This window comes from Natator depressus, chromosome 12 (assembly GCF_965152275.1).
Source record: "Natator depressus isolate rNatDep1 chromosome 12, rNatDep2.hap1, whole genome shotgun sequence".
In the NCBI taxonomy this organism is placed as follows: domain Eukaryota; kingdom Metazoa; phylum Chordata; order Testudines; family Cheloniidae; genus Natator; species Natator depressus.
Window position 1 is genome coordinate 33,209,154 of NC_134245.1, and position 21,310 is coordinate 33,230,463.

A 21,310-nucleotide genomic window follows, 5' to 3' on the forward strand; every position below is an offset into this window, starting at 1 on the left:
TATTGACCCATCCATTCGAGCGGTTCCCACCTTGTGGGCGGATTGAGGGAATTGGCTTTCCAGTAAAGTACACTTACACTTGAAGCCGATCATTCCCTCTAGCCCAGTTCACATGAACATCCTCCTTTGGAAGTCACCTCAGATATGGTCAACTATGTCTACAGACATTGAAGATGAAAATAAAGTGAATCAAGTAGCAGATACATCCTGCTAATGTTTTACAGAGGGGAGATATTTCCATTTGTGAATTCTTTCCCTTTTTGTGTGTGGGCTCAACTTAAATAGATCTCTTGTCCTCCACCCTCTTTTGCTATCCTTGCCTGCCCTCTCCCCAGACAACACTGCTGAAGTATTTTCAAAACAAAATGTATCTGTGCAAAAAATAATGTCTCTGGAAAATGACAATGCTGTCTTTTCCCTTTCATGATCTAAATCGGGTCGGCAACCTATGGCACACGTGCCAAAGACGGCACATGAGCCGATTTTTAATGGCACGCTGCTGCCTGCCGGGTCCCAGCCGCTGGCCCCGCTCAGCCCGCTGCCAAACCCAGGCTGGGGGCACATACCCCAGCCTTCTGCCCTGAGCCCTGCACCCCCCTCACACACACACCCAGCCCTCTGCCCTGACCCCTGCATCCACCCACGACCCCAGCCCTGACTCCAGCACCCCCACACATGCCCCCAGCCCTCTGCCGTGACTCCTGCACCGTCCTCACACGCCCCCAGCCTCCCCCATGCCCTGACTCTTGCACCCCCCCACACATTCCCACCCCCACCCTGAGCACCAAACTGGAACTCCTGCACACACACACACCCACATTCCCACCTGCACCCCTCACACCAAATGGGAGCTGCCCAGGTAAGTACTCCACACCCAAACCTCCTGCCACAACCCTGAGCCCCCTCCCTCATTCTAGCTCCTGGCCAGACCCTACACCCCAACCCCCAGCCTGCTCCTTCACCCCCAGCCCTGTGCTCAGTGCACTCCCACCCTCAGCTCAGTGCAGAGAGAGAGGAAGAGAATGGGCTAGAACCAGGGAGAAGGTAGGTACCCATTCTATGTGGGCAGGGCAGGGATCCCAGACCGGCAGCGGGCTGACCAGGGCCAGCAGCCAGGACCCTGGCTGGCAGGAGCTGGCGGACGGAGCCGCTCAGCCCACTGCTGGTCTGGGGTCCCGGACGCCAGCCCCACTCAGCCTGCTGCCAGTCTGGGGTTCTGGTTGCCGGCCCCTTGCCAGCCCGGGTCCCGGCCGCAGGCCCCGCTCAGCCTGCTGCCGGCCTAGGTGAATGGAACCCCAGGCTGGCAGCGGGTTGAGCGGGCCGGCGGCGTAAGATCAGCATTTTAATTTAATTTTAAATGAAGCTTCTTAAACGTTTTGAAAACCTTGTTTACTTTACATACGACAATAGTTAGTTATATAATATATCGACTTATAGAGAGAGACCTTCTAAAAACGTTAAAATGCATTAGTGGCACGCGAAACCTTAAATTAAAGTGAATAAATGAAGACTTGGCACTCCACTTCTAAAAGGTTGCAGACCCCTGATCTAAATTAGCCCTTGGTCCTTGTCTGGTTTGAATGGCACCTTTCCCATGTGCCGAGGGTTTTAATTTCTTTTTCTTTGGGCATACTTTCCATTCTGGAGCAGAGAGTTTGGTTTGCCCTTTTATTCCATTGATTCCGTGCCACTTTGTTGTATAATGGAGTGGCCACCTCTGAGAGGCGGAAGAAAAAAGGGTCTAATGAGTTGTGAGTGCGCACCAAGTGAAGTTCACAGAAATCTCAAATTAACGATATGTAATTGTTTTATGAAGCAGGCCATAAAATTGCACTTGGTACTTGTAGGGCAAATGTGACGGCAGCTTTGTAATCTGGCTCATCCCTCCACCATAAAAAAAAAAAAAGGGGGGGGGGGGGTCTGATTAAAGTTCAGAGTGGAGTTGTAAATAATAATGGCTTGGTAACTGCAGTTCAAAGTTAGATGAAAATATTACCTAGCAATTAAACGTTAGAAGGTCTCGTAAACAACTCACATCTTTAAGGTGACGTGGAGGAGGTCTCTGGAGGTCAGGTCTCAGCATTTCATTGTAAATATGTGATTTATTGTGCCATGCCGGAGAACATGCTGAAAATGAAAAGGGAAAATGTCACCCTAGATCATTAGAGTGCGTCAATAAAGCAGAGAAGTTGCTGCTGCTTACAGTAAATGACTTCTGACTCATTGAACCAACTGCTGACAGTCTGTATTAAAACATCTTGGTGCTAATAACAATGTTCCTCTCCTAGGTCGGACTATGATGACTGGAGACCAGCTCTGGCCAGCTTGCTTCAACCTATCCCGTTTCCCAAGGAGTAAGTTCACAGCACCAGATTGTTTACTGAGATCCCTGTTGTTGTGGTTGTTTGATGGTGCAATCTCTACAGTCTGTTAAACCTTGTTGCACCGGAGAACTTGTACTTTGGAAAAGTCCAATGGAACTTATGCCATGTGGCCACAGAAAAAGAGGCATAAAGTTTTCCTGGCCCTGTGTCCCTCTCCCCTTTTTTCCAAGACAATCCTGGAGAGGAATGAGTAATTTGATACACTAAGGCGGGGAGGGTGAAGTTGTAGCAGGGGAGGAGGAAGCGCATGACTTACTATCCAAGGACGTTTCATCCACGTGATCAAGACTTAAATTGTTTGTATTACGGTGTTTTGGTAGAAAGAAGAAGCTGCCCTGCCACCTAAGGAGCAGCCAAGCTCCCTTGGAAACCTATTAATGAGCGCTAGTGTTTATAAAATGTAGATCTCCAAGGGTGAATATTACAGCCTATAATTGTACAATTTTGCTAGCTTATCACATCCCCCAGTGACCCAATGCCTTGAAGCAACAAGGTCCAACTCCTCTGCACCAGGCTACCTGAGCTATGGCATGGCTTGGGAAATAGGAAACAGTGGCATCATTTGCCTGAGTCAGTCTTCCTGAGGTTCCCCAGGGGGAGTATAACTCAGTACCATGATGCAAGGCACTTTACAAAATGACCAACAATTGCCTTACTGATGTGCGACACTAATTAGTTGTGACCGGGCCTTGCAGTGCAATTAAAGAACACACCTGGGCCTTTAAGGGAGCCAAAATTCTGTTTACAACTCTAAGTTCGGTGGCCAAACTGTGAAGTCCTTTACTCTCTTTCCGCTGACGTGAACCTCCCATTGAAGTTGATGGGAATTTTGTCTAAATAAATATTGAGTAAAAATGACTGGATTTGTCCCTGTGCTATTAGCTTTTCATAATTGTTAAATGAAGGGGGTTTTCTCCCTTGGTCTGTGTCCGCAGTATTGTCCCTTTTATGCAATGTGGGCTGCAGCTGCTTTGCATGTTCATGGAATGTGTTGGGTACGAATTGCACAAATCAATCAATCAAATTCTCAGACCTTTCTGTTTTTAATTGCAGGGCTCTCGCACATGAGAAATTCACAAAGTAAGTGTTTGTTTCTTTAAAATGCCTTTCTGTGATACCAAAAACAAGTCAGCACTAGCAAGGACGGGTCGATTGGTGTCTTGTCTCCAATATTTTTGTCTGTGATGGTCTGAGCGTATGTTCTGTTAGTAATAAAGTTATGTGGTGTACTTTGTAATTTACTGCGGCTGCAAAAGTCCATGGACTAAAGACATTTGATACTGATAGTTTGTCACTGTGCATCATCAAAAGCTTTCCAAGCCTGTTTTAAATAGGCACTATCACTTTTAGACCACCTACTTCTTGGGAATGCTGTTCCATTTATTTCTCTCTAAACTGCAAATATATAAATTTAAAGTGTAACCCACAAGAAATGTGACTCCTGTGTGAATTCTGCAACCAATCAACTATTGGCTTTCATCCTTTTTTTTTTTTTTAGGGAGCTGAAATATGTGATTCAAAGATTTGCGGAAGACCCAAGACAAGAAGTGAGTCTTTTTCCAGTTTAAGCAGAATAGTAATCAAAGGGATTGTGTGTGCACTTGTCAAAATGTTCCTGCATGAAGCAGTACAAGTGCCAAAGCACTGTGTAGTTCTCGGTCTGCTGCCCTTGAATCACCTAGAGAGCCAAAATGCATTCAGGATATAGGCTGCAGTATTATAAATGGCTTCTTGCCTTGTATATAAACATGACCTCCATCCTCTGTGGCAGAAATTAGTTGATGATGTCACTGCTTTGCAGTAAAATGCAACCAGCAAGAATTATTTTCCTATTTGCTGTATGCTCCCTCAGGCTCTTCCTCGTCTGTTGAGAACAGGGAAGCAGCAAGCTCTGGATCCTGTGATTTACAAAACAACAAGTTTTTGTTTAGCTGCGTTTCAGTTTTGTTGTGTGCCAGTGACTTTGTTCTCATGAACAAAGGAGAGTATTCCTGGAAGCAGTGCATAGCTCTTGTGTCGTGGTGGCTGACGGCTTCACAGCCACATATGTAACTTGTTTAACGTAGTCAGCTGAAGCTGATTCAGACAGGGCCTCTCATCTCCATTAATCTTCTATATCAGCATGCAGGGAAAAAAGCTACCACAGAACTGCAGGCAAGGAGCAAGTTGAACTTGCATTGTTGTCCGTGCTGAGAATTTTTGGCATTCAGATTTTTTTTCGACTCTCTGATCAAACCTACCACTCTGGTGTAACTCCATTGACTTCTGTAGAATTACACCACTGATGAATTTGGCCCAAGATGATTATTATACCCAAATGCAAGATAATTCACTTCATCTCCCCCTCACCACAAACCTGAACTAAAGCCATGCCCATTAAAAAGAGAAAATCACAAGAGGGACTGCTTGCTCTAATGCATCAGAGTCCGAGAAGCGGGAGGACTCCTCTTAAAGACCGTAGAGCTAGATATAAGAGAAACTACAATGGCAGTGGCATGTGCAGAGCCAAATTTGGACTAGTGACTGCTAGTTGTTTGGGCCAATTCTTCTGCCCAGTTTCTGCCTTCTCTGTCTCTGCTGTAGTCTCTTTCCTGGGCTTTCCCCCTTGCACCTGGTGAAGTTTCATAGCAGCAGGAAGAATAACAAACTTTCGTAAGTAGAATGAGGAAGCCACAGTCTGCCACTGTTGGTGTTCCGCTCACCCCAGAAACCAAGACACACATGGAGTGGTGAGGGAGCTGAGGAATTTAAGCCTTTTGTTTTCTAGTGGAGCTGCTCTAGATTAATGCCATTTTGGGCTTTGTGTGAAGGAAATGAAAAGGGCTGTTTGGCCAGCATTGATAGAGTTCCACTCCTTGTTCAAGTGTTGATTCTGTTGAGTGATGCAAAAACAATGAGTTGCTTGCAGCTCTGTAAATAATAATATTAACACCAAAAGAGGAATCCCCCTGCTTTGTGGAGTGGCTGCTCTGGGGATGCTGGGTAATATGCTGGACGTGCTGAGAATATTGGAGGTAACTCTAACCTTCCAAGTGTCTTTCCTTTGTCTCTCAGGTCCACTCGTGTTTGCTGAGTGTGCGGGCTGGCAAAGATGGCTGGTTCCAGCTATACAGTCCTGGGGGAGTGGCCTGTGATGACGATGGAGAACTATTTGCCAGTATGGTACGTGTCTGCAATAACGTGAGTTTAGTAATTTCTTTGTAGTCTTTAGCCAATATGTAGCTGGTGATAAGTAGCTTTATTTGCTTTGTCCCTGTCTTGCAAAATTATGACACTGTGAACTATCAGTGTCTAACCAGTAAATCCAAATCTTCATAAAACCAGTTTTAATCCATTGTTCTCACTTACAATGGCAATTTGGCTTGTATGTTAACAAGAAAGCCATACACATAGTGTTTATAGATCATTAAATAAGCTCCCTCAACACAGCCTTAAAACAAACAGAAGCGTGGGTTTTTCAAAGGTAGTTAGGAGCTACATTTTCAGAAGTGGATGCTGTCTCACACAATGCAGGAGTGTCATCCACACTTTTTTGCACATGCAGACTGAGCATTTGTATGGCACAGACAGGCACTAGCACAGTAAAAGTCAGAAAGATGTTCTTGCACATGCAAATAACTGAATTTGCATTCTCATTTTTGAAAATTTAACCCATTTATTTTATTGGTATCACACCCACACCGCCCCCAAAACCCCTTTGGGGTGGTGATCACCATTAATGATCTGTTTGTCAGCAAAATATGGTCACCTGAAGGGATTTTGTTCTTGACATCCACCCCCAAAGCTTTCAGTCTGAGGATTGTAGGTTACTGTGGATTTTCAACAAAACCGAAACATGTGAACCAATATTTACACACACATGTTAAGATTTCTGTCTAGTGTCTCTTCTCTATCGACACGTTTTCATATTCTGTTTTCTTCTGGGGAATGCAATTGGAGAACAGCAATGTTACTCTGACAGTTTCTGTTAGAAATCCTGGCAATGGACACAAGAGACCCGAGTTCATTTCCTGGCTCTGCCATAGACTCCCCATGTGAGCAGTTTACATCCCTCTGTGCCCAACGTGTAAGGTAAAAGGGGGAGACATTCCTTCCCCGCTTCCTGTTGTGAGGAGACCTGTGTTACTGTTTGTGAGGCACTCAGATCTGACCGTGATCTGTCACTAACTTAGGAGCTTAAGTCCCATAGGCATTTTTGAAAATGATCCTCTTGGGTGATGTAAGTACCTACGTGCCTATCTGTACAGTCACTGAAACTTAAGCTGATCCGCTAATTGTGAACCGGATCCTGGTCACAACTTAGCTTTTTCTCTTCTGTGTTCTGTCCTTGCAAGTCCTAATCCCTGTCTTTGTTAAAACTGAATCATTGCTCTTGAGGGAGCTATGTGACTGCATGGCATTGACAAGCCCAAGGTAGCATGAGAAAGCATGATGCCGCTAGCCCATAGCGATATGGCATAGCCTGAGCACTTTTAAAAGGATATTGATTAATATTTAAAGAGCGATGAATGACTCAGTGTAAAGCTTGAAAAAAATCTTGTTCTGACTTTAACCTTAGCGTTTCAGTATTTTTTTCTGCTCTTAAAAAAAATATTAATAAGGACATTTGCCTGAAAATGAGAACCTTTTGGCTCGGAGAGCACCTTGCTTACAGACAGCAGCAGCAAATCAATGCTTAAGAAACAATTATCCTTTGTTAATGGATCTTTGTTAAAGTTTAACTTTGTTAAAGTCCTTGGTGACAATAAAATAAGGGATAAAAAAAGATACAGTAGTATATGATCTACTCTGTGTGCAGAATGGTCTCAGCTGTAGAATAATTTTCAGTGTTTTCCATGAGGTTTCAGCTGTTCTCTAGCAGAGTCCAATACCATGGTAGCACTGAGGAATTTCATGAGGCCTGGAGCAAAGCTTATAACATGGATCTCCATAAGATTCTGTGGCCATACCCTATATGGAGTCTGTACAGAAATCATACCTCAAACCCCATTTGTCCGCCATCTGCTCCATAGTATTCTTTGCGCGCGCACACACATCCAAATTTTCCTTCAGTCTTATGCAATATGGTCTATGTGGCCATTGTGTAGAAATGGTCTATCTGTTAGCTCCAGAGAGATGCAGCTCTCACTGCATGCTTTGCCCAGTGTCAGCCTGGCTCAGGAGAAGTTGTAAAAGGCCACACGCTGTTCTACAAGGAAGCTCATGCATGATTTCTAAATAGCATTCTATGTGCAGTGCCATGGTGAGCAAGAAGTCCAGGACTCCCCCACTCCTCCATTCCAAGACGCCTTGGAATTAGAATAAGGTCTTTGCCATTCTCTTCTATGAGAAGAGTCCAGTTTCTTGACTGAATTTCACAGGTGACTTAGTTTTATGCCAGGAATACAATCTCCACGTATGTTGTGATGTCACGGCTCCGGGATTGGCCGTAGAATATGGAGTCTGTGAGCGGGCGGAATGACTCAGCAGAAGAGAACGAAGAGTGGCTCAGTGAAGTCTTTTCTTCAAGGGGAAAAAAAATGGGTGAAGAGAAAGCAAGACAATGTCTCGTGAATGGGAAAGGAAATGGAAGTTTCCCAGCTTCTGTCTCAGCTCACTCCTGTGACTTCTGGGGGGGAACCCTGCCTTCCCAAGGTATTCCTTTCGTACAGGCACACCCCCAGTTTTCCAAGCAGCCACTCACATAGGCTAACCTCTTGTTCCAGGGAACGGGTGGTGGTGCCCCTTGTCACAAAGACTTACCCGCCTCGCTCAGAGGCTCTCATCCAACTAGGTCAGCAGCACAAACCACATGCCATGAGCAGCGATCCAGTGGCCTCTGTGAAATTGGTTGATTGCCAGTACCACCCCAGTACTTCACCCAGCTTTCTTATTGGCCTTTCCAGAAGACAAACTGAGTTACAAATGAGCATGAAAGCTGCATTTGGGCTACTCTCCTGTCCCTCCAGATCAAGGCTCTGTGAGGAAGGCTGCACTGCCACTGCCCACCTGTCCTTGGATAATTGGAGGACTTTTCCTGTACTGTCAGTTCAGCTCCTTCATTAAACCTGTATTCACTAAGGGCCAGAATCTGCTCCCACGACTCATGCTGGGTAGCACCTTTCTCAGTGAATTAGTCCCATTGAAATCAAAGAGCGATCGAGGGATCGTTCAAGAAGAATGCAAAGGTGGCCTTCTTCACAGTGAAGTTATTGAAATATTGCAAGCTCTTTGTCACGGTACTGACTGATCCAATTTCCTTTGCGGTAGATGGGATGTGGCTCTTTGACTGTTTTAGGGGCATCCACGTTACTTCTCTAATCTCTCCCCTCTCTTCTCTTCTACACAGGTTCATATTTTAATGGGGTCTTGTTATAAGACAAAAAAGTTCCTGCTTTCGCTGGCTGAAAACAAACTTGGTCCCTGCATGCTACTGGCTCTGAGGGGCAACCAGACCATGGTGGAGGTAATTCCTAGAATAACCACTCAAATATGTTTTGTGGGCAATAAATAGCATCGGAATCCTTTCCTGCCTCTTCCAGAATAAGATCTACTGGGATTATAGAAGCATTAGGCCAACTTTAAAGCGATTGTATAGTCAAATGAAACGCTATTGAGGGGATGTTCTGTTTCTTTTGATTATGTGGTTGCCGTGAAATATTGTTTTGCCACAATTATGAGCATGAGATACATGAAAGGTGGCTGCTGATGCTTTTGGAAGGATGTTTTCTTCCCAGCAGTTCACTGTAGTCAGTCAGAGGTACCAGGATGTTATGTGCTTTTGAATCAAGAAATGACAGAAATTTCAATGGCTGTGTAGAATAGGACAGACAAAGACAGAGAGGAGTTGTGAGGGTTAGGGAACCAGCGCAGCCAATCCTTGAGGAGGCTGATGTCTAGTTCAACAGTGTATGGAAGGGGGAGATATGTAATGCAGGACAGGATGGAAGCTTTTAAAGTCATTCAGATGCCCGGCATAACTTTTATACATACAAATTCCATCTGTAATCTCCATCAAGTGTTAAGAAACCTGTATTTCTTGTAGCAATCATATATTTTATGGGGGTCACACTTTTTCTGTAAGAGTATTTTAAACTGCACCTGCAAAATTAGCATCCAGGTAGCATTCCAGCATGCCTTGGAAATTGTCATTTGTTTGCACCAACGTGCACTTTTAGTGCATGGAGTGGCATATTGGTCTTACACTAACAGGTGTGCCATGTCATTTTTGTGAGTGCCTTTTAGAGGAGGCTCCTTTGGAAATGTGGCTTTATGTTTTGGTTCAGAGGGAAATAGGAAATGATTAAATAGGGAGAAGGAGTTTTAGTTCTTCACTTGCTTCATTTACTTTAGGTAATTTTAATTGTATCTGTATACAGAGGAGGCAGTGGTGCTCAGTAGATAGAGTGCTGACTGGGACTCAGCAGACCTGGGGGGTCTCTTTCCAGCTCTCCCAGTGCCCTACTAGGTGCCCTTGGGCAAGTCACGTCACTGCTCTGTGCCTCAGTTTCCCCATCTCTAATATGGGACATAATGATACTGACCTCTTCGTAAAAGCACTTTGAGAGCTATTGGTGAAAAATGCTGGAGAAGAGCCCTTAGGTATTGTTACCATTTATCATTAATCCCTTTAATAGTGGGGGAATTGCTGAATGAAGTTGAATACTATGTTGCCTGAGTTCTTCTGATGCTTGAATTTTACATCTTTAAACAGATTTTGGTAAAAAGAGAAAACCAGTCAAAAATGATCAGGAGAGAAACGCTATGTTTTTTAATTGCCATGTGATATTGATTGACTGAAGAGGACAGACGTAGAGGGTAGGGTGGATAAGTCAAGTGTTCAGAGATCAAAAGCCATTCTTTACCATCAATAAATTAGGATTTGTAGATTTTAAGGCCAGAAGGGACCATTAAGATCACGTAGGCTGACCTCCTGCATAATAATGCAGACTGTAGAATTTCACCCTGTAGTTCTTGTCTGGCCCAGGATACGCACCACAATCAAGAGATTCAGAAGAAATGAACTGCAGAGCTCCCACTGAGTGATCTTCTTTTTTCGTTCTACTGCTAGATTCTGTGTTTGATGCTGGAATATAACATCATCGACAACAATGACACGCAGCTCCAGATCATCTCTACCCTGGAAAGCACGGATGTGGGAAAGAGAATGTATGAACAGCTGTGTGACAGGCAGAGGGAATTAAAAGAACTGGTATGTCACCCTGCATATGATATTGCCACAATACATAGCAGCCTGGACTCTCCAGAAATGGAGGTACAAAGGAAAGACAATCAGGGTGTGAAGTTCCCTGTGAACAGCAGAGTGGGAACTGTAATCAGAGGATTTCACTGTGCATGTATCTCTAGTGTGATGTTTCTCTGTGAGTTTGATCACATATTATGCTCCTGTATGAGATTCAATAGCCTGTCTCCAATCAGCGTAAAGAACAATGGTGACATCTTACTGTACGTCTGATTGTCACATCCTGCTACCTTTGGTAGCATTTGGGTTGCAGCACAGCCTGCTATTTTGAAGTGCTTCGACCTTCACGTCGTCATCTTTGGGATGCAGCTTTAGTGAATCGTTCAGTTCCCAGGTGATGGACCCAATCAAATGGTCTGACGAGTTCAAGCAGCATTAAAGCTGGTTAACAAGTTCCTTGTGTTGAATTTCCTGGTTTTAAACACAGGATTTACAAATTCGAAATGAATTTTGTCCATTTTGCAGTGATTCCTCTTGGTCCTTCCTAATATCCTATCTCTCTTTTTTTACACACGCTCGCTCGCACGCACGCTCTCCCCCCCCCCCAAAAAAAAAAAAAGAAAAAACCTGCCTGGATTAACAATGATTTACTAAAATAGAATGAATGCTCTGACCTGCAGCAAAATCCTACCCTGTTCCTACCTCTTAGCCCTGCTTCACAGCAATGAGACTAACCTCATATTGCCTTGTTGAACTCAGGCAGAGCGTTGCCTGATTGCACCGAAAAGCATCAACTGCTTGCGCGTGGAACTGGCTTCAGCACCAACAACCGGTCTTTGTCCCATTGCTGCTGCGCACTTCGAGAATAAATTCAGTCCCCCTAGAAGAACGAGGCAAGCCGGTGGAAGGACTGGCAAGAAACTTAGGAACTGGGGCAGGGCTAAAAACTTGCTGTACTCTGGTTGAGATCTGAAATGCGGACAGTGGCCTGTGTAACCAAAGTATGTTTTCTGTTACAGCAAAGGAAAGGTGGCCCCACACGGTTAACCCTGCCGTCCAAATCCACAGTAAGTTAGTCTTGCTAATAGAAAAAATAGGCTTTGTCTTTCCTTTTTCAGACATGCTGCTGTACCATTGTCACGGGGTGCACGGGGAGAGATTGGCCCCAGTAGTTTCATCAGTCTAAAGGGCAGACGTTCCACTGGGGATTCCCCAAGTAAGGGGGAACTTGCACTTTCAGGTCTGTGCAGCAGTTGTTAATGCCACTACAAGTGCGGCTCAGATTGTCAGGTACATACCCGCGCTAGATTTGGAATTTACAGGAGAATCTGGTGTGTGGATTTAAGGGCAGGATTTTACAGAAAACTTAAGCAAACTTCAGAAAGTCTGATTCTGGACTCTACATTTGAAAGTTTGAAACAGACAATCACAGTTACAGTTGGCTGCAATGATGTACACCTTGATTAATGCCAGTGAAGTCAGTTCATTGAGTTGAGCAGAATTGGGACCTAGAACTTGAAATGGAATAGACTTTGGATCTGAGTAAATAACAGGTCTTGGGGGTAATCTGCATTTGCTCTGACAATGAATCCCACAGCTTCCATAATAATACACTTGCAAAGAAGATTTTGTTGTAATGTTCGACTCAGCTGCTTTCATTTTCCAAGGGTTTAGGAGGCAGTGCTGCCACAAGTGTTCAGCTCTTTGCCAAACAAGCAACCATGCAGAGTGGTTCTTGTTTATCGCTATAAACATGCGGCGCAATTGTGCAGCTCTTGCTGGCCAGCATATCAGTCAGGTTACTGCAGATGGTTGCAGACTGAGTATTCTCCTGTTTATCACACTGATATTTGCTTTCAGGATGCAGACCTGGCCCGGTTATTAAGCTCGGGATCCTTTGGAAATTTGGAAAACCTCAGCCTGGCCTTCACCAATGTAACGAGTGCCTGTGCTGAGCACCTCATCAAACTGCCTTCACTCAAGCAGCTGAACCTGTGGTCAACTCAGGTACGTGTTTTGCAGACAGAAGCACCGAGACGGAAGCAGTGTTGACAACCTGCAATTTCAGAATTAATGTCCTTGTGAGAAGAATGTGAGTTCTGATGTGTGAAGAGGCCTCCTTAGAATGCATTTGCCTTTCTGCTGTTTTTATAGCTGGTTTATGATTTAGTGAATCATGTTTTCCTTATTTTAGAAGGCATATTGTCATCTCAGGGGGTAAGGACTGCAGTGAAAACCTCTGCAAATATTTTCAGACGTTGACATTAATTTCCTTTGGTCACATCACACCACTTTAGTGATTGTTGCTTATCAACACTCAAATGCTCCAGTCTGACTTCATTGAAACAAAATTTTAGATCATAGATATCAGCGTGTTTTCTTCGGAAATGCTAGTGCTTTCATTCAATTAGGAAAGAGAAACAATTCCATGCCATTTATCTGACCAATCACAGCTCAGCAACAGTCGGTAGATAATGTTAAAACTACTTGTAGCGAATCATCCATGAGTCGTGATGAATCAAGCATTTAAAAAACAAGAACAGAGGAGGAAAAGAAATCAAATAATGAATAAATGTGAGGAAACTGCAATTAGCTGATGGTGATTTTGGTTAGCAGAAAGAGGCCAAATTCATTAAATAAATTACCCTACATTTAACAGTAAGGTTTTATTTTTCTTTACATTCCATGCTGTTTTTGGTCTCCCTGGTCCAATATTGAATAGAGTTTGTCCCTGCACTATTAAGCACCTCATGGTAGAGCTCACCAGAAATAGTGCATTGATTCCCAATGTAGCGGTGCAAAATTTGCGAATCTTTTTCCTCAATATTTCACATCAACATTTTTGCCACTTTGTTCTACGGAGATTTGCAAACAACAAATGTCCCTTTTTTGTGCAAAATTGGACAAAATGTCTCTCCAGAATGTTCAGACTTTTGATATGTGAATTCTGGAGATGCCACTTGCTCAAAATGAGTTCATTTTTGTTGGACAAGGAGTCTGATCTCTTGCAAACAAAAGCACAAATTTTGGGGTGAAATAATCCTGTGGGGGGTGGTTGTTTTTTTTTAAAGTTAAAACGTGCAATCCCAAGTTTGGAGCCATGTTGTCTTCGACTTTGAATATCTTGTGCAACCTTGGTGTGCCCATCAACAAAGAATTTAGAAACAGCAGAGATCAGAGCCGGCAAGACCATTACCCTACCAATACTACATTGGTCCTGGCACCAAAGTAGCCGGTTAATGCTAATTGTGGTGTGATACAGTTAGGAACTGGGCTGAGACTGCCATACGCCTATTTCATATAGCAGGGGTCCCCAGTGCGGTGCCCGCGGGTGCCATGGCACCCGCTGGGGCATTTCTGTGTGCCTGCAGGACATGCCGCCGAGAAGCATCGCCGTTTCTCAGCGGCGGCACTTCTTGCCGCTGCCGCTTTTCGGCGGTGGGGTGTCAGGCGCCCGCCACAGTCTTCTGGGAATAGCAATATGCTATTCCCATAAGAAAGGTTGGGGACCACTGTCATATAGACAGCGTGGGAACTCTCTAATATAAGGGGCACATTTTCAAAGGATTCAATCCAGTGAAGGAATGGCCTTGTAGATTGTAACTCAGGAGATCTGTTTTCAAATTGTGGCTCTACCAGAAACTTGTTTATGGCATTGAGCAGGTGGCTTAATTTCTCTGTTCCCCATCTGTGAAATGTGGATAATACTTCCTTCACCCTTCTCGTTTGTCATCTGAGATTGTAATAAATCTTGTGGGATGGAGGGGAAGTGTTTGAAGTCTCCTATGCAGACCAAGCCCTGAATATTCCACATACCCAGCCAGGTTACTTGCAGAACAATATTTTACTTGTTTTTAATGGAGTTTGCTTGTGCCCTGCAGTTTGGAGATGCAGGTTTGCGGCTTCTCTCTGAACACCTCACCATGCTGCAAGTGCTCAACTTGTGTGAGACTCCCGTCACAGATGCTGGGCTGCTGGCACTGAGCTGTAAGTGACCCGAATACACTCGAGGGGGAATTCGTGTGGGTTCAAAGACAAGGATTTCTGTGCTGTGCGATGATTAGAGAGGGCAGTGGGTGCCCAGGTTTGGCATTCCATTGGCACAAGTAGTAAAAACTGGGATCTGGAACTCCCCAGCCTGCAGGCATGGGTGCTGGATTTGGTCTCCCTCATGGGACCCTCCCCCCAATAGTAATTCACCTCTACCTTATGCTCAGGTCCACTGGTCTTAGACCTGCACCGCTTCCTTAATACTCCCCATTGTGGGTGTACCTCCGTTGATGGGAGTGTGATCTTATGGAGAGTCAGAGAGAGAAAGGCAAAGCCAAGGTGACATGTGGAGCTGCATTATAAATCAGTTGGGCAGCTGAGCCTCTCAGGAAGTGACCAATTTTATATTCCCCGCGCTATGTTTTGTGACTGTGGTTTTTGGGAGGGGAGACCCCAGCTTTAGTTTGTTAACATTAGAGGTAAATAAGAAAAGAGGAACCTCTGAACTAGCCATTCAGGATCCCACACTTGCTGAGAGCTGCATGAGAGGGCTGGGGAATCGTAGATGCCAAGGTTTATAAAGGTCATACACACTGCATGTATAGCTGTGACGTAAATCAGCAGCTGTCTGACATCACAAGAGGTACCAGATGTGTCAATACCTGATGGCGTGGTGAATTCCCAAGCAGAAAAGTCAGGTCAACAATACACTGTAGCCCAAAATGAAATTAGATGGCATGGATTGATGACTATCTCTATTTCTAGATCAGCATATTCTCCTGCACAGTATAAACACACCCACAGTGCAGACTGATGTTATTCAAAATAACGCATAGGCAACCAGTGCTCTTGAGAATAAAAGCTGCAATTCGGGGCAGTGCTTAAATCCCTTTGAAGTCAATGAGACTTAAGCACATGCATTAAAGGCCCTTCCTGAACTGGGACCAATATGCCATTGCCCAGTTTTGAAGTTATATATTTTAATTTTCATAACTGTGCCTGTATAAACCACTCTGTTTATGCATTGCCCTGTAGATAAAATGGAATTATTAAGTGGTAAGAGGTAGGCCAGCCCATAAATATCTCTGTGTTTTCTTTTTTTAGCCATGAAAAGCCTGTGTAGCTTAAATATGAACAGCACCAAACTTTCAGCAGACACCTATGAAGATCTCAAGGTATTTCAGTTTTTGAGATCCATTAGTAAAAGTCAATCAGTAGTCCGTGAATACTGACAGCGTCAGCATGAAAATACTAAGACATTGTATAGCCTAGGCCAGTGTATCATGGAAGTGGTGTCCTGAGTCTTCTGCTGGTGTTGGGATAGGGATCTTTATATATTTTTGTCCTCATCGTTGGTAATTGGTTGGGGCAGCCTTTGGGGAGACCTTGTATTTTACCTCTTTGAAAAAAGAGATGTTCTGTAGTGCAGCAGTCATGGAGAAACAGATGATCTGGAAACTCCAGGAGAAGAGGTGGGCATTGCCTAAAGTCAGATGTCTGTGTGGAGCATCTAAACAGAGCATAACAAACCCAGGAAGGTTTAAGTCAGGAAAAGCACACTGTGTGGCCTAAAGCATAAGTTTTTGGGGGAAAAGTGATGGCAGAAATAGTGTTGGGAGGTTTTGTGTTTGTCTCTCAGGAACACCCACATCTAGTCTGCTGAATGTACAAGTAAAAAGCTGGGATATGAAACTCCAGCTGGATTCTTTCTGGTTTATGTGCCATCAGAAATGCAATGTTCCTATTGCAGAATTTTTAATTGGGTCTATTACTGATGCACAAGCTAGAATAGATTCTAGTTTCCTCTCCCAGAGCTGCGTGTGCCCTCTGGTGCTACCAGGATTAAAAGGAGTAGCAATTTAATTAGGAGATCTGACTCGGAATACGTACAGAAAATTAGACTGTTCGGGCAAAAAGGTGCCATTTTTACTCAGATGTTTATCAGGGCAGAACTCTTTAAACAGAGACCACCTGTGCACTGCCCCAAACACCAAGATTTGCCATGTTCAGAGTTTGTTGTCTGCATTCTCCCAGGGACTTCATAGACAGTGTGACATAATGCACTGGAGTGGAGCGGGGATAGGGAAGCAGCCATGGGTGGATTCAGACAAAGGCTGTGTGAAGCGTGATGGTTCTGGTTCTCATGAATTCACACGGACTTTTTCTTCATTTCGGTTTTGAGTGAGTCACGTCCCTGGAGATTGGTAAACCCAGACACTCAAAATGAAACACCTCGTTCCACCAACTTTTGTGTCAAAATCTTAGATTGTCCCAGGTTCACTCAAAAAGGTCACAAACCTGGGCTGAGCTTTGAATTTGAGACAAATCTTGGAACCAGCTGAATTTAAACAGCTTTGAGGATTCATTGCAAATGTACATCCTAGTTCTTGCTTTGGAGACAGAGTTCACTTATAGACATGATCACAGGGCCATTATCCTATGGATTTTTCAGGGCTAGCTTTTCCAAACCTTAATGTGCATGTGCATCATAATTGTGCATGTAAAAATTTACATGCCACTGAACACTTGATTTGTACATGCAGTTAACACATTTGCACTTGCATCAGGTACTTGCTTGAGCAAATTGTCATTTACTTGTCATGTATACACATGGTCATGGTCTCTGACTATTGGGCCCCGAAAGAAACAACACCCTCCTGAAATGTGGTCTATTAAAATAAATGAGTTAAAAGAATTTCTGGTCCCACCCCAGCTCCTGAGCTCTCCTGACAGTTTCTGTGGCTTTAAGTCACATTTTCCTGTTTTGGTTCTGCTCTGCCCTGACACTGCATGGCAAGACCCTCACAAGCAACACAAGAAAGTGATGATATGGGGCAAACAGCAAAACCTGCATAAAGTGTTGCCAGTTGCACAAAATTAAGCAAGCTGAAATAACAGACACACCAATCATTTTCCCCTCTGATCCCTTTTACTTCCATTAGTCTGAGAGGGCACTTCTAAAAGTAGTAGGGGAAAAAATACAGTGTGTGTGACTTTTCAAAGAGAGAGACCAGCTTTCCCTTCGGCACTTGGTTTTGTATCTGTTGGGAATCCGATTTCAAAGTGAGTCTATTTTTGATAAAAAAAAAAAAAAAAAACCTTTCCTCTCCACCCCACGCCTCTTTGTGAGGATTCAGCTCCCAAACCTTTAGAGCAATGATGACATTTCCTGTCAACCCCCCTCCATCAGCGAACACACTTGCATGCACACAGACGCCCCCATACATACTAGGCAGGCTGAACCAGACAATAAATAAACACCCACAACTAAAGTCATTGCCTAACTGAAAAATTATTTGCTGGCAGTGTCTGTAGTGTTCTGACTAGCTCTTATCAAAATATATGTGCACATAAATCTTAACACAGAGGTAATAATCACTTCTAGAAACTTCAACAACCCCGTAAGGCTCTAGTCTAATTAAGTGTTTGTTTTTAGAGAATTACACAATTGCAGTAAGAGACCATGGAAATGCAACTGACAAATAGCAGCAACACAAAGAGCCTGAGCCTGATCTCACCTGCATCCGTAGAAATTGGGAGTAGCCCCAAGGAAGTTGATGGAATTACAGTTTAAGTGAGATCAGAATTAGAGTAAACCTCATTCACAATTTTTGGGATCTTTATAATAAGTTGAAGGGGACGGAAATTAGGATACGAGAGACAGAGGGAGAAGTGTGTGATGCTGTGTATTTTATTATGCGACTACAGTAGTGTCAGCTGAATGCTTTTACAAATGTCATTTTAAGGTTTTACATACAGCAAGTTGTGTTAATCGGTTATAGCCAGAACTAAAGACCAGGGTCTGGTCCTTATCTTGCATCAGTATAATCCCATTGGCTTCAGTAGAGTTGCTCCTGATTCATATTGGTGTAACTGAGACCAGAACCAGGTCTCATAGGTCTTTGAACTAGGTTTCTCATTGTTTCTTAATTAAGGCCTCAATCCGTTAAGCAGTTACACATGTGCTTAACTTTACAGGCAATAAGGCTCCTCACGTGCATAAATTAAGCTTGTGCTTAAGGGTTCACAGGATCAGGGCCTTTCTGGGGTGGCTGTTTGGTTTCGCTCATTGCACCTATCCTCATATTGTTCTGACAATACAGACTTGTGAGAACCTGCAATCTTATCATTAATTCTGATTTTTTTTTCTTCCCCCTTTCAAAACAGGCTAAATTGCCCAACCTGAAGGAAGTGGATGTGCGCTACACTGAAGCCTGGTGAACTCTCTCTCTCTTTAGCTTCTGACAAGAAGAAAAAGATTTTAAAAACAAAACCAGAAAATAAAACAACTTTTGGCTAAGACCTGTAGAGCAGTGAGTTCTGGGACTACACTTCTAGCAGTTGTGGTTGTGAGATAGAGGAGTTGCTGTGTGTGGGGGGGAGGGTGAACTGAGCATGCCCCGACCCTGCCTAATTCTTTCAGCTTTGTAATTTCAAAATCAACATAATTTAAATTGGGGGAAAAAAAAAAAGACTTTGTAGCATCAAGAGGATTCTAAAGAGGAGGGAAAAACCCCATCCTTTGTGGATTTTATTTGCCTTTGTGTTTTATGCTGTGTGGAGGAAAAAAACAGAATACATCAATTTCTTATGGTTTTAGTTGGGTTCCCTCAGCTGGAGTTCATCCATTAGGAACTCCTCCTCCTTCACCGTTTTTGTTCCAGGAAGGCAGCCTACAAAACATCAAGAGAAGGAAAAAAAAAAAAACCAACCCACATGATTTGCACCTCTCCCTGGGTCCTTGCAATTGTTATGCAAAGTAATTTTGTTGTACATAAGATTTACATAATGCACCTATTTAAGAAAATGGTTCACAAATAACAGGTCTGGGACCTGTCTTTTATTTATGAATTGTTAATTCTTTTACCTTTTTTTTTTTTTTTTTTTTTTTTTTTTTTTTTTGCATATAGTACTGTATTAACTAGTTTGCTGTCTTGATTTTTTTTGTTTTGTTTTTTTAAAGCCCTCCTTGAGGAATTGTCTGTTAGTAATGCATACCGTACTATAATCTCACTCTGTGTCAGAACACTCACCCCACTGCATTTCTGATTTTAAAATGCCTCTAACATCATGCAGTCAGAAGGAAAATATATATATAAAAAGAGGGGGTGAAGGGAGAGGCGCAGGGATTAATAAAAGACATAAATTTCATTCCTGAAAGACTGAAATCTTTCTCTGAGCCTTTTCAAGCCATATCAGGGTTAGGGCTTTGGGTGGGGGCAAGGAAACCCTGTCAGTCATTTTACCAATGAGATATTTACAAAACTTGGTAAATTTCACAAGTCACTTCTGTCATATTCTGTTTACGTCCAATATTTCAAACAAAAGTTCTCCTGCAATTTTCGTGCATAAGCTTTTTCTTTCTCCGTGTCCCGCCCCCCACCTTTTTTCTTCTTTCCTTTCATCATGCACACATTGTTTTGCATGTTCCTCTTGGGAGAGTGAGAAATAATATTGTCGCTGATCTAATGGCTCTGCCCTGTCTGTACATGTGACCACTACTTTCCAAATCTCTCTCCCCCCCCCCCCCGAATTGCTTAAAAAATTATAAACAAAAATTGTGGTTTATTTTATAAATATGCTGTTGGCTTTTTTTCATAATGAGCCTTTGTTGTACAGAGCGGCTTGGTTTTTTTTTTATTTTTTCTTTCAGTTTAGCACTGTTCTTTTATTCTTGAGCACCTCAAGATTTAACATACAGCCAATGTAATTTTTTTATATATAAATATATATAAATATATATATATATAATCTTCAATGGAAGCCAGGCTTTTGTTGCGGGGGTGGTTTGTTTGGGGGGCTTTTTATTTTATGGGGTTTTTTTTTTTACTTTGTTGCTAGATAGATTACCCCTGCCCAAATAACTTACCAAAAAAAAAAAACAAAAAAAAAAGAGAGAGAGAGCGAGAACAATTGGTTTAAGTCTTAACTCACTTAGTCCTGCCAGATATTTTTTTTTTTCTCCCTCAAATCCCAAACCTGTATAAGAACACAGCACGGGAAGAAAAGAATAAAAGAGAAGAAAAATTATGCCAACATTTTTCCTTAGCACTGTTGCTTTTACCAATGGTTTACTACTGTTCTGTAGCTGTGTACAAAGAGATGTGAAATAATTTCAGGCAAAAATAAACTGTAAGTGAATATCTTTTAGCTGCGTGCTTTGTGCTTTTTTTGATTAAAGCTCTCGCACTGGCTGGTGGCAGGGGAATATCTCTGATACTTCCAGGAGATGAAGAATGGGTCTTAGCAGATCTGAGTTCAGTGCCCTGCTCTGCCACAAATTTCTTTGCCTCAGCTCCCGCTCTGGTAAGAAAACACCTGCTTTGTCTATATATAATTTGTAAGCTTTTTGAGGCGGGGCAGTTTCTTATTCTGTGTATGTGCAGCGCCTAACACAATGGAGCCTCGCTCTCACTTTGGGCTTCTCAGCACTTCTGCAATGCGAACAACCATAATAAAGGTGATTGGCATCAATAGAAGAACCTAAGGAGATAAAACATAACCAGTAAGTCACACTGTGAGGTTAGAGCACTGTGCTGGGACTCAGGAGACTGGGGCTTCTATTCCCAGCTCTGCCACTGGTTTGCTAGATGACCTTGGGCAAGTCACTTCACCACCCGCGTGCCTCAGTTTCCTTCTCTGTAAAATGGGGATACTGATACTGACCTCTTTTGTAAAGCGCTTTGAGATCTACAGATGAAAAGTGCTAGATAAGAGCTATGCAGTGGTGATGTAGTTGTGTTGGTCCCAGGAT

The 21,310-nt window shown here is 43.3% G+C and overlaps 1 protein-coding gene across 3 annotated transcripts in view; it reads left to right on the forward strand.

Moving 5' to 3' along the window:
• Nucleotides 1-20,453, forward strand: part of CMIP (c-Maf inducing protein) — a 170,500-nt gene extending 150,047 nt beyond the window's left edge. For 2 of the 3 annotated variants that reach the window (XM_074968827.1, XM_074968829.1), the window contains 11 exons: nt 2,289-2,354; nt 3,438-3,464; nt 3,883-3,931; nt 5,439-5,564; nt 8,713-8,829; nt 10,435-10,575; nt 11,586-11,633; nt 12,427-12,573; nt 14,448-14,553; nt 15,661-15,731; nt 18,724-20,453. In XM_074968827.1, the coding sequence (XP_074824928.1) occupies nt 2,289-2,354; nt 3,438-3,464; nt 3,883-3,931; nt 5,439-5,564; nt 8,713-8,829; nt 10,435-10,575; nt 11,586-11,633; nt 12,427-12,573; nt 14,448-14,553; nt 15,661-15,731; nt 18,724-18,777 (952 nt within the window). In that variant the 3' untranslated portion in view covers nt 18,778-20,453. The remainder of the gene's footprint in view (nt 1-2,288; nt 2,355-3,437; nt 3,465-3,882; nt 3,932-5,438; nt 5,565-8,712; nt 8,830-10,434; nt 10,576-11,585; nt 11,634-12,426; nt 12,574-14,447; nt 14,554-15,660; nt 15,732-18,723) is intronic. The other variant, XM_074968828.1, reaches the window with a different exon arrangement.
• Nucleotides 20,454-21,310: the final 857 nt, after the last annotated feature.